The 13,465-nt window shown below is 40.8% G+C and overlaps 1 protein-coding gene across 1 annotated transcript in view; it reads right to left on the bottom strand.

Moving 5' to 3' along the window:
- uvrag (UV radiation resistance associated gene) overlaps positions 1 to 13,012 on the bottom strand; it is a 95,652-nt gene extending 82,640 nt beyond the window's left edge. The window contains exons 1-6 of the mRNA XM_075486475.1: positions 12,704 to 13,012; positions 8,616 to 8,733; positions 7,236 to 7,270; positions 5,865 to 6,026; positions 3,745 to 3,819; positions 3,534 to 3,619 (exon numbers count right to left, since the gene is read on the bottom strand). Coding sequence (XP_075342590.1) covers positions 3,534 to 3,619; positions 3,745 to 3,819; positions 5,865 to 6,026; positions 7,236 to 7,270; positions 8,616 to 8,733; positions 12,704 to 12,808 — 581 coding nt within the window. The 5' untranslated portion in view covers positions 12,809 to 13,012. The remainder of the gene's footprint in view (positions 1 to 3,533; positions 3,620 to 3,744; positions 3,820 to 5,864; positions 6,027 to 7,235; positions 7,271 to 8,615; positions 8,734 to 12,703) is intronic.
- Positions 13,013 to 13,465: the final 453 nt, after the last annotated feature.

Here is a 13,465-nt window from a genome sequence, read left to right as displayed (position 1 = left end):
TTCCGGGAACACAACAGACAACAGCGGATAATCACAACAAACAACACCTTTTAAATTCTGCCTATGTCTCACTGCAAAAGAATGTCAACACATCTAACCACTTGCTATTCACATCACCTCACCATTGTCTCCATCTACAGGGAACGGAAGATAAGATTACTGAAGTGAAGTTTCTTTGGCAAGCCTGCATGTGCATTTCTACTCCTCCAGGCTGATGTTTTTGTAGTGATCTGCTAACTTGCTATAAGCCATGTTTACATGAAAACTACAGCAAAGACACAGGCAAGGCAAGGAGATCTCAGAAAAAATATGTTTGGTCTTGAAAGGGTCAGAGAGGTCCCATGCAGTTAGCTAATTGCAGATAATTGTAGAAGTTTGGATCCCCATGATGAGTAATGAGTACAAGCTACCTGCACTTGTCTCATAGTACACTGTCAAATTGACCAAAATTGTAAATGATTTTAGTCAATGATCGGTAACAGTGAAGTATTTGTGTGAACTCGGGCTTAGTATTGTAGTATAAATTTAGATGTTGGGGGAATGAACCCTCCATCAATAAGGTGGCATTGCCAAAGAAAGCACAGCGAGGCATTCATCAGAGAGGCTGCACCACTCGAGAAAGAGGGAAAATAAGGCCCAAAGAAAAGGTTTCACCAGTAGATGGCAGTTGAAAGCTTTTAATTTCAACATGTTAAATACCAGAGTGTTGTTAAAAGTAACAAAAATAAAGGTTGTGTGTGTATAGAGCTTACTTCAATTCAGCAAAAGTCAACTCCAGTGGTGTGATATTAAAACATCAATACCTACATCTCCACAGCCATTTTAAGCTAATGCAGCCATGTTTGTGTCTGGTTGCCGTCAGTCAAGACCCTGGGGTCATCCACACACTCAGATCAAGACCATCCTGCGGTTCAGAGCATCCAACCAGCAGGCGAGTGAACCTCAGGGGCTGTATGCAGGAAAGCATTATCCCCTCAACAGTCTCAGGAGGCATGAGACCTCCCACAGAGCTACGCCATCACTACACATAGCTTCTGTTGACGCATACTGTATGTACATGCATACTTCACCTAGGAGCATACACAAGCAAATCAGGAAACATAGGCCACATATGGCTCTGATCACATGAGAAAAAAAAAAGAAAGTTTCCCCTTAAGGCTCCAAGAGTTTGAGACACCGCACTGAACCGTGAAAGTTGCGCCCCAAAAATGATGTTTACCATGTGTCACTGGGTCCACTGTTTTCATTTTCACCATACACAGTGGGTTTGTTGTCATTAAAAAGACTACTCAGTGTCTACAAGTAAGTGTATGACTCTTCAACCTTCAGAGAGCTGCGAGTACCACTCATTTCCACTCAAATACCACTTCAGTCTGCCATTTAAGCAAACAATATGCCACGAAAGATTACTTTGGACAGTTATAAACTGAAACTGTAACCCACTCTGCCTCTCCATCTGCCTCCACTTTTTCTTAATATCCAACAAGCCCATTCCGCTGCTCAATGATGTCAGCTACTAGATTCCACCAGCCCTACCAGGTCATCCTTCCTGTCATACTGTTCACACATCGAGCCTTGCACTGCAAAGCGGGAAAAAAAAAAAAAAAACAGGTTTTGTTGAGCAGCTGGATCTTTTTCGTCACTGTCTGCTTTGGCTTTTCATACTACCCACACAGGGGCCCAGCTTTATGTAGGATGTGGCTTGCCCTCAGCCACCTCAGCCTCTGTGAAAGAGACAAGAGTTTGCTGATTGATGATCTGTGCGCTCCTTCTTCATCTCACCGTCTGAGACATGTTGTGTTTGCAAGCCCACATTCACGATGTTTCACGAGCTGAGGGTGTCATCAAGTGGATCGGCGCTGAAAAGCAGACCGAATCTGCTGACAAATTACCATGATTTATCGAGATCGGTGTGTTCTCAGCAGCTCTCATCTTTTTCCATTGAAGCACCGTGCTAAGCAAGATGTTTTGCACTTAGACAAAGAAGAGTGGGAGGGAGACGGGTGAGACTGTCTGACACTGTGGGTGTCCCCTGTAGACATACATCATTGTTCTTAGAGGGAAAAAGAGACATTTACACCATGAATAAGGCGATCCAATTCTTAGAAGAGAACACTATTCTTCACCCCACTTCAACAAACGATGCAACATCACAAGTGCAATGTGCTGTAAGAAATATATATATCCACAAGCAGCAATCCACCGAATGCTTCAGAAAGTTAAGAATGAAGAGCTCTGAGGGTCAGAAACTAAGTGCATACTGGGAGTGGGGTAGAGTCTAATCCCTGCTGGAGTGCACAATATCTAATTAATCATTCTGCAGCACATAATCATAAACCATGCACACGTGAGTGCACTAGGCCAAGTAAAAACTCTGACAGGGGTGAGGACCTGCAGGCAGAGCAGTGTGAGTGTGTTAAACTCCGCAGAGTCCCATAGGGTGTGGATAGAGTGAAGAGGATGTGAAGGAAGGCTGCAATAATAGAAAAAGTAAGAGCAGAGGTCATAAAAGTTATGGCTCAAATTGTGCTTTTTCTCCTGCAAGCTGCTAGGGAGGCAACAGTCTCCTTTCGTATAAGCATAAACCCTGACCACTTCTTGAATGGGGGCGTACTGTTAAAGTTCAGCTGGCAACTCCCTTTCCTTGATACTGTAAAGTCCTGTGACGCATAGCTGACCCCCTAAAGAGGGAAAATGTTGGTGGAAACTTTCATAGTGCTCCTAATGAAAGGATCCACGTCTTATTTTGGAAATATCTAAACTGAACCTTCCAGATGTACATTTATTTAGGCAACACCGGGTATAATTATGTCGTTATGTGATCAGGCTGCAGGTTAACGAGGGTTTCCCTTGGGGGAAGCCCTTGGTGGTTCTTAAAGTAGTGTTTAGTTTCACCGACATTTAAATAAAGATTCAGAATAGCAAACTTGTGTTTGTCAACAGAAGCCAACATTCCCTTCTGTCTCGGGTTCTTAATTGCCGTCCCAGGGCTGTCTTTTTGACTTACTCTGCAAGTCTGTCGACCTCTTGTGGTGTAAATGGTATGTCAGCCACTTTTCTCTGTCTACATCACCAAGTGCTTTACCTCTGTTCTCAACAATGAGTTTGACAGTGGTCAATTGATAAAGTGGCCCAAATGTGTTTGAAATGTATTCCATTTTGTCCAAGAAACACAACATAGACTGCATGTTTTATGAGCTCATACTAAGTTGGAGGGCCAGCCGAGTCACTGTGAAAATGGCCCCATAAAGTCGGCTTTCATTTGGCACCATCTGCTCACGATAAACATACAAAATGCTAATTTCATAGACGGAAGTCAAATTACAGCATTTATCTATAAAAGCACAGAAAGAAAACCAAAGGATACACTTGATAAATATATATATGTGAACAAATAAAATGTAAAACTATTTGGAGGTTGTGTTTTTTTTCTCTTCTAAATCCACTGCATTTAGATGATGCAATAAATTTGAGAGGTCAGACTTAGTGAAATGATAATATGAAGCAGGACTGCAGGATGGTATGAATCTTACCTGAGCAAAGAGAAAACACTGTAGGAGTTCCTGACTGAACTTTGGTCGACCTGAAGCAGGCTGTAATTCTTCCGCTCCGACTGATCCTGAAAGCGCCACATGTCATTGTTTCAGTGCGGAAGCCAAGTGGTGTCCAAACAGCTAATGAGATTAGGGTTTCGTATTCCATCATGATGAAAAAAAGCTTTGGAAAACAGACAAAAATCTCTACCTTATGATCAAAGTCAGCTGCATAGTAGCCATCGTTCAATCCAAATATGATCTCATTTGGATTTCTGGATCGAATCTGTGGACGAAGCGAGAGGTGCAGAGGATGTAAAGACAGAGACGGGGAGAACAAAGAACAGCAGACATCTGGATGTGCATGAGGCTGTGTTATCTGTTTACGAGCTTTGAATTCAACCTAACTGTGAGGAATGGCAATAGTATTGAGTTTCTCTTCGTGATTTAAGATGAATTTCACAATATTTTAATGTGTGGAGCTGAACAGAGCCAAACAGACTTGCCAAATTCTAAATTTTAAACACAAAAGGACAACTTGAAAAATTCTCAGTTTTAAATGAAATCTTCAGTTGAGATTTCAAAGCATAGACCCCAGATTCAAAGCAACTAAAATGATAGACACTGGCACTGATCATTTTACCACGACTCACTTGAAGTGAATGAAGGGAAATGGACGGAGATTAAAGTTCTTCAATTTTGACTCATTATGAAAATGTTAAAAAACATCATGTCTCTGCACCACATAGAGAAAAGTTATGGATAATAATACAAGTAAAATAAAGGTAAATACATCAGTAAACATGAAGCCTGACAGAAGTGAGATATTGTCCTGAATTAAAACTTTGTGGTTCAAACAGAACAGAAATAAAACGGTAAAACGGTCCAGTGCGCTACCCGCATTTTCCTGTGTAGGAAGGCAGGATTTACAGCAGTGTAACATTATAAAGGAGTGTGGGAATGTAGGATTTACTTCTGTTTAGGATTTACTATATTGCAAAATCAGAAAGGAATGCAGGATTTACCGCGGTGGAAAGTGTAGGATTTACAACCCCATTTCCAAAAAAAGTTGAGACACTGTAAAATGTAAATAAAGACAGAATGCAAGGATTTGTAAATCACTGAAACTTCATATTAAATGGAATTTCAGTGTTTGATTTTCACCTTTGAAGATCATAACCCTTCAGTATATTCTGAAAATCGTATGGACCCGCAGATAGCTCGGCATACTGCATGATAAACATCGTTGTCCTGGAGACGGTGTTTCAGTTCCCCAAGACTCAACTGGAGCACATATCATAACCAAGAGTGACCGGGCAAACCGTTCATGTAATACAGGAAGTACGACTGTCATCTAGCACCAGTGTGTGCAGGTCTGTGATCACAACAGAACGGCAAGTATTTTCTGTGCCGACCATCAGTCACATAACAACTGGGACCTGTTGGTGGTAAAAACCGAAACCGACGGTTCTCGCTCTAAATTGGATGCTTTCCTAAGATTTTCACATAAATAATTTTATTTGATCAGTCTTCTGCTTTTAATTCAATAGGATGTAACCTCAGATTTTGATTGACAGCATTTCCTCTTACTCAAATGACCTGATGAGCTTTCATTGTTGTTCAGTTTCCTTACTGTCAGAGTCCAGCATGTTCAGGTGTATGGACACGTGTCCAGCACCAGGCTTTCAAGCACAAGGTTGTGACCCGTCAGCCTTGCTTTTTACAATGTTCACACAGACGGTTGCAGAACATGTCTGGAAAGCAGTTATATTGACACTGCCCTCCTCCTACTTCCTGAAGTCTCAAACTCAGACCAACAGAGATAATGATAACTTTCTGTATCTTAATAAGTCTTCATTGATTATAGGCGGACTGAGGACACTGAAAAATATATTTAAAAAAATATAGTGAAAGCGTGCTGTGAGGTTACTGGAGTTCAGAGGGTCTTGGGCTCCCGACCGGCCGGTAAGTGTCACTTCTGAGAACTAATCAATATTCCGAGTCCTTTACTCCTTCTGCTGTTTGGCTGCTCAATGCAGACAAAGCTCTTTTTTAAATGATTGCTAACTTAGAGATTTATAGGACTTGTTGTTTAATATTTCTAATTATTGACTGCGTTTATTGTTTTAGTTATCATCTTCATTTATAACTTCTACACATTGGAACTTGCCCAGTGCCCTTTCTGAATGTTTTTCTACTAATGCTTAACGGGATTTTACCGGTTTGGTTTGGACTGGGAAGCTACAAATGAAATGCACATTGGGATTATTGAAGTTGTCCAATACTGTAAAAAAATAAAACACATTTTCTTTCCTTTGAATGAATACTGACCTGCTGTCCTGTGTATCTGAGGCCATCCAGATTGACCTTCCACTCAATGAGGAGCTGGTACTGTTCCTCCTGCCCCCCCCAGATCCTGACCACAAAGCAAGACACTGAAGTGTCCAGAAGGTCTGGGAGCATACCAAAGTCCAGGCTCCGCCAAGTTGGATTCTAACACACACACACAAACACACATGTGAGGATTTGTAGACATCGTGAGAACGAGGAACGCAAAAGTGGATAAATCCGGACTGAATCAGCATAAAGTAGAAGCTGGTTTATTTGATTTTTGTGCTCATCTAAAATTCATAAGTCGATGATTCAGACGATAATGCAGACTCCTGCAGCTCCCATTACACGTGTGTGAGAGTGTGATAAAGTTGACAGCAAAACTGCGTTACCTCTGTTAAAATCATAATGTGATCCCTGTGAATGGCAAAGTAATTGAACCATTCTGTTACGCATTAACCTCAAAGTCCAATCCCAACTTCTATTTGCACTCTGTCCTTGAACTTCCAAAATCCCAGCACGATTACTGGTTAAACAACAGTGCACTGAGGTAGTTTGCATCATTCAATTATGCACAATTATCCCCATATCGGGAAGAAAAATCTCTTGCTTTCAAGGACAGCCAAAGCAGGAATGTTAAAACTAAAAGTACAAAATCACTGGGATGGGGGTATGTGAAGGGGCAGAAAATAAAACTTGAAAAGACAGTGGCGGACACAAAAGGGCATATAAGTTATTATGAAAACAGGAAGACGAACAGGAAAGTGCTCCCAAGACGAACAATGACAAGAAAGACATAGAGTACTAGAAAACTTGTATCAGCAAAGGTTACATTCAGCGGGAGGAAGTTGGGCTGGGAGCTGAAAAGAATCATGACTCCTGGAGAGCATTATGCCTGCCCAGGGTGGTGAATGGCGCAGTGTGCCTAGAGACCAGTTTAGGTCAGCTCATGACTCGGCAGCAAGCCCAACTGTAAAAGCTTGGCTGCCTCTACGCTTCGTGCAGAACTGCATGCAAACGTGAGAGCAGTCAAAAATCACGTCGTAATATACAGCTGGGTTTACACAGCTACAACAGGCCAAGAGGGAAAGTTGTGAAGGGGGAGCACATATCATAGTAAATTCATGTCAAGTCAAGCCTGACATTTACCTCAACCGAGCATGTTTCACAGGACATCAGTGGAAAACTAAATGTTTTGAAACCTGTTCAGATAAACTGCGGTTGAAACAACAACAACAACAAGCTGCTGCAACATGCAAATAAACCAAAATACAAGCACACAGCACACCACCGAGCTGAAAGTAATGGCATCTTGAACCTATCACGGGAAGCAGAGGGGAAAGGTTCGAAGGTTTGCATGAGTATACTCACCAGTGAGTCTCGAATGACTTCACTCTTGTAAAAATCTACAAAGACATAAAAGAATGTTGAATAAAACAAAGCAAGAGACGTACAATGAACAACAATCAATATGTGTAATTCTACCCCGAGATACGTTTCACAAAGGCTCGGCTTTAATGTGAACATCTAAGCCCATTTCTGCACCGTCTGGGGTAGATACGGTGAGGACAGCATGGTGATTAATCTGATCATGCGCTTCCAAAGAAAAAGCACTTTAATGTATTTACCTTAAAAACAAATCTCTCAGCAGTTCTTGGAGGATGAGTCAAATGTATGTCACGGTTCAGCCTCTTTCTCTTAGGAATAAAAAGTTTGTGCTTATAATGTTCACTTCAACCTCTGAAACCACTGGAATACTGCGTTACTTCCATTCTAGGATCCATACTTAATGTGCATACAAAAAGTTCTTGTCTAGTTGTTTGTTCAAAATCTTGTTGATATGAAATTACAGCACTGTGCTAAAGTCTTAAACCACACCCCGTTTCTTTGACAGGAAAATGTAAAACGTGTGCAGTGGTTTATTAAAACTTATTTCAACTAAAACACAGAACACATGTTTAAAATGTAGTCTGTACAATTCAAACAGGCACTTCTCACTTCCCCAGGCTTCTTGAAGGACATTCCAAAGCTCTTCTTTGGCTGTTGGCTGATGATCCCAAACTACTTAAAAAATGTTGAGGTCAGGGATCTGGGGAGGATTCATGAGCAATTTTCTGTCCAGGTTTTGTGTAATTTGGCATAGCTCAGCCTTTTCTCCCCATTTCCCTTCCTTATAAATGGCCTCTTGACAGTCACCCTTCCACAGAGAACCATTTCTGATGAGGTTTCAGCGAACAGCAAATGGATCAAGTGGAGGTCCAGATGCATCTCTCAGGATAGATACTGTCCTCCACTAAAAGTGCCTCAGATTAAGGACAAAGTGCACACCATGCTGAGATGAGATAAGTTTTCTGCTGATGGCTCTTTAAGAATCACCTTGCTAGTGCAAAAATAGTTATCTTTGGTATTTTTGTATATTCAATAAAAGAAATCGGAACAAATTATGTCTTTGTTACTATCAGTCTGTTGCAAAGTACCTGAAGATACTATTTACAAATTGGTTCTTTGCCAAGTTCTCTGTTATGTGTAGAAAACAGCACGGTTTCATAATTCGAGTTGAAATGACCAATTACAAGGACTGGACTGAAACTAAAGAAAATATATCAAGAAAAGCCCTTCAGAAAGCCAGACCACCGCACAAGATTACATGAAAGTCTAGCTCCTTGGAAGCCAAATACAAAGAAACGAAAGGTAGTGCAACAAAAATCCCCAATGGGTCAAGGCTTGTGTGGTAATACTGTTAACACTGACCTCTAGAAATGCGCTCTTCTATACAGAGGTGGAGGGTGAAGTAAGTGTCCAGCAGTGGAGAACCATTCTTGTTGACAATGTTCCTGGCAGCTATGCTCCGGAGATGACGCAACCGTCTCTGTTTGTCAGCGGAAAATACAGAAGGGGATGGAGAGAAAGTGCAGATGCATTAACGAAAATTAAAACATGAAAGCCGTTGCATTCAGTTTCATTTTGCTCATCTAATGGTCATTGGTAAACGCTATCTCAGCAGTGGTGAAGACACCAAACCCTGACACAGTAACTGAGAAGAGATGCCTGTAAAGGCCAGTAAAGTATCAAACTGTCCATTCTACGCATAAAGAGTCGGAAGTGGCAGTTTATTTGTCGTACACAGGGGCAACGCCAGATGTTTTATGTTCAAATAACAGAGACGTGACTTCTTTATGGCAGAGTTAAGCAGCCTGTTAACTAGGGAAGCACAGTCAGTCATGACAATCACATGAGAAAACCTGTAGCATTTTTAGCTCAACGAGTGATTTATCAGAGAATTTACAATGCACAATGATCCAGTAAGAGAAAGGCATTATTCAGAAACATGTGACTTTTCTCACAAGCAGAACCATGTAAAGACATGGAGACGCTTTAAGAGATAAACACCTTTAGAATTAGCTAAAGAGTGTGTGCACCAGGCTGGCGACTTTTGCAATGAATGAATTTAAACTAATTCAATAATACTTTTTTTAATCTAAAAAAGAACAAAGATTAAATCTATATATGGAATCAATTAAGCATGTTATGTGTGTGTGGTAGATGGGGGTAAAAGGACAACATATTAGCAACTTTACACTTTGTGCAAACCACATCACCACTGCCTAACTTTTCTCTCGACCAGCCGACGGAGACCTAAGTCATGGGATTCCCTGTAAGATTACGGACCTCGTGAACAAAAAAAACTGATTGTTCCACAGGGGACTTCCCCCCCTTAAAAATGTCCCTGCACATTTCAGAATGGGCTAGTGTGGGCCACAGGCATAGAAAAAGATCTTTGATTGTACTGCAGCGGTGGATGAGCCTGTGAAAAAGACACCCACACAAATATCAGAGCTCTTATTACAGACTGCAATCACTGCGAAGATCAAAGTTGGTGCCACGGGAAAAAAAGCTTTTAGGACAACAAGCCGTTATATGTACAAATGTAATAAAATGCTCATTTAAGTCTGAGTGTGGTATGTGATCAGTGTGACAAAATGATTAGATGCGTTTAATGATTGGCGCATTCCATCTCCTCAGAAACTGGACAAGAAGAACCTAAAAAAAGGCCAGTGAAGCAGAGCTGCATTTGACCTGGAACAATTTACTTAAAGCACAGACTCTTGTGAGGCTGGGCCACGTGGCCATAAAAACTTGAATCTCTTTATTTTCTACAAATATTCAACAGTATTATGTTGTCTCTGCAGGAACACAATTATAATTTCAGACAATACAAAAATACCAGCTGCATTTATTTAGATCAAGAAAAAATGCTAATGAGGGACTGAAGTTTTGAAGAACAAAATTTACAGGGTGCACGTTAAGCACAGCCTGACATCCCTTGTTTTGCTTTTACACTTAAAGTTGGCACTTTTCGAAACAACGTCGATTCGCAATCTCTCTTAATGGTGATTTTGTCTTTACTTGCATGTAAAATGGGGGGAAAAAAAGAAAGGGAGTGGACATGCGCAACTCAATGTCACGGTCAGAGGTAAAACGAGTGTTTGGGCTGTTTGGGCGACACTGTTAAAAGTACAGCTTGTCCAGAAACTTGCTACATCAACGCTAGCTGCATTTGGAAAAAAGAAGGCAGAAAAAATGTGTTACGTTGCACTTTTACGCCAACAATGGGGAGAAATTTTATGGGCTTCTGCCTTCACAATGTTACTCACAACCAGGTAAAGCTGAGGTGTGCCTGTAGAATGAGGAGAAATTCACACAGTGGCATGACGTTATAGTAGAAACTGATTATTTAACACAGCATGAAACTAATTTATTTACGGTAGTGTCGGGTTTTCAATCTCAATCATACTTCTTCATGCTTCAGTACAACAAACCTGTTACAAAAACCCGACTCAGTATTGGTATCAATGCTAACTTCCTTAATACACAGAGGCACATAAAAAAAGACCATCATCATCATCGCAAAATAACAGGCAGACACTTTAATTTTTACTTTAAATTAAACCTTATAGTACACAGAAGTCCAAAAAATGACTTTCTTCACTAAATGTAATCGATTTCTATGAACATGGTTTGTTTTTTCTTAAAATAACATTCTTTACGATGTTTCAACTCTCAGCTACAAGCTCAGAAGCAACCCCTGCTTCTAAACTCAGCACCTTCTAACTTGACTAAAGTTTGTAGCTGACCATATCAAATAAAAGACCCTCTGGACGAAGGTTTTATGCCAACATAAGACAAACTGCTATAGTTATTTGGCTACCCTACCATCTACTAATCACGGTGTTGGCAGAGTTATGATCTGGGGCCGCATGGTGCCAATGGAATTATTATTTTTGGATGAAACAATTAAGAACGAGGACAGTTTAAACTTTGACACGTCGAAGCTGCTTGTGAAAAAGGTCAGCACACATGTCAGCATAAACACTTGGAGAGGCCTCAATCAGGAAATTAATGTCACACTAATTTTACCAGAACTTACAAGAGGTCCGCTCCTCATGTCTCTCCCAACAAAGTTTCCTATCATCCAAACCTTATCTAGAGTGCCTGATTCTGTGGATTAAACGTTTTCACCCCTTTTCACTGGTATTTTATGTTTTAGAGGGGATCAAATGTTTGCTTGTTCAAATGTTTCAAAAGACAACCATTTCCATTAGTTGTGCTTAGTCTATCACATGACTACACGTGCAACCAGTAATAAGACAGAGCATGTCCCTGCCTTAGGCTTTTATAATATCATAGACCAATCGAGAGAGGGTCAACATGTTCTAAACCAGTAGTAACAGTACTTAGTAATGCAAACATTCTGTTGTTACAAATGATAAATCTCATACATATTTAATGTTTAACCTTTCAGTGCATTCAAGTAGTATGATCCTTTAAAGGAGCAAGAGGAAATATCAAATGAATTACCATCATAGATATATTAGGTCTATTTCTACCTATGAAATGGGGGATGTTAACATTTTTTACAAAACTGCCATGAACACAAACTATATTAGTCAAAACATTAATCAAATATGTTTTGCCAAGGATTAAAGACACTGTGCTTAAGACACTGTAGATTTTCTAATGCCTGATGTGGATTGAAATGTTTGGAAACTGAATAAATACTGCAATTAGTGTTTGCTCCAGAAGCTGCACGACATTTATATAACTCAGCCTAATGTATTAACAAATGCAGAGACCATGTTAGTTGCTACAAATATCTTCAGTACAATGATGTGAGTGTATGCAATGTGTGTGAGAGACTTTAATGTTCTTTGGTTCCAGTGGCCCTTAGCCCCAGTGAACAAGCGCTCTGCCATTTCCATATGAATGAATGAATGAACGGAAGGACGGACGCAAAATGAACATTGAGGACTTTTCTCGAATTCCCCAGCTTAAAAGAGCATGAAGGAAACTTGCTCAAAGTACACACATGATTGAAATCCTAATAAAAACAGCCGCTTGAGCCATTACTGTAACGTCGTACCACGCTACCGCTTCACTTGAACTGAGCTGTCACTTTCATGTTGACTTAACGCCAAGTTATGTTAACATGAGCAGAAACATACGAGCTTTAAACCCAATAAAAGCTGTAACATGCTATATCTACTCAAGATAGAGCAATACAATGCCTGGTTTAGGAATGCGAACGCTAGCCAAATTGCTTCAGGAGAAAATAGTGTGTGAGAACAGGTTCATTTATTTCCTGTAAGCTAGCTAGTAGAAGCTAGCTGTTGCTAGCTCACTAGCTAGCAGCCTGGACGGGCCTGTTTTAAATCTTTAGGCAGCAGTTGTAACTGACGTTGAAAACTGATACACAACACAATAAGGCAGTCAGTCAAACATATCCCCAGTTGGCCTATTTGCAGTTGATGTCAGCATGAACTTTGGGGAATTGCAATTACCTGCTGGGAAGTGAGCTCTACATGCAAGGCTCGAGAGGATGAAGCTCCAGAGTTGGTGACAGAGGCGGCGGGGATAGCAAGAACCCGACCGGTGATGGAGTTCATCCTCCTGTCGGCATCTAACGGGTCCCCTTCATTCAACAAAACATTCCATCCCTGACAAAAGCGACACTCAGCTAAAAGTTCACGAAGCTCCAGGTTACCGTGAGAGGCATTCAGGCAAGCCTGTTGGTGTGAGTAAAGCTGCAGAACAGCTGTCAGCTAACCAGGGGGACGTAAACAAAGTACAAGCTATTTTGCTACATTCGGTTCGGAAATCCGTCTCCGGGTGTGAGGCGCGTCACTCAGAGCCGTGATTAGCTGAAAGCAATGTCCGTCAAGTAAAGGCGGGGCTTGCCTCTGAAAACTCGCGCGGCTATTGGTTGTACTACATGTATGTCATCCAGGAAGAGGCGAGTTTCCGTTGAAATCTGTCAAATCTGCAAATATGAGAAAGTTGCCGAGAACAGCGTGACATGCAGGTGACAGTAATGGGCTCATATAAATGACATTTTACTTCAAATATCTACAAGAGCTAGTTTAAAAAAAAAATCAAATAATTAAATGAAGAAAATAATTCAGATCCAACTGGTTATCAACTCTATTCTGGCTATCAACATTATATCGCTGAGTTTTATGTGCATATACAGTATGCCAGGAACATACCACAGACTGCAGGGGTGGCTTCGGCCAAACTGAGTAGCACAACTTGCTATTTTTTCA

This window comes from Odontesthes bonariensis, chromosome 16 (genome assembly GCF_027942865.1).
Source record: "Odontesthes bonariensis isolate fOdoBon6 chromosome 16, fOdoBon6.hap1, whole genome shotgun sequence".
Taxonomy (NCBI): Eukaryota; Metazoa; Chordata; class Actinopteri; order Atheriniformes; family Atherinopsidae; genus Odontesthes; species Odontesthes bonariensis.
This window is presented reverse-complemented; position numbering and strand designations above follow the sequence as displayed.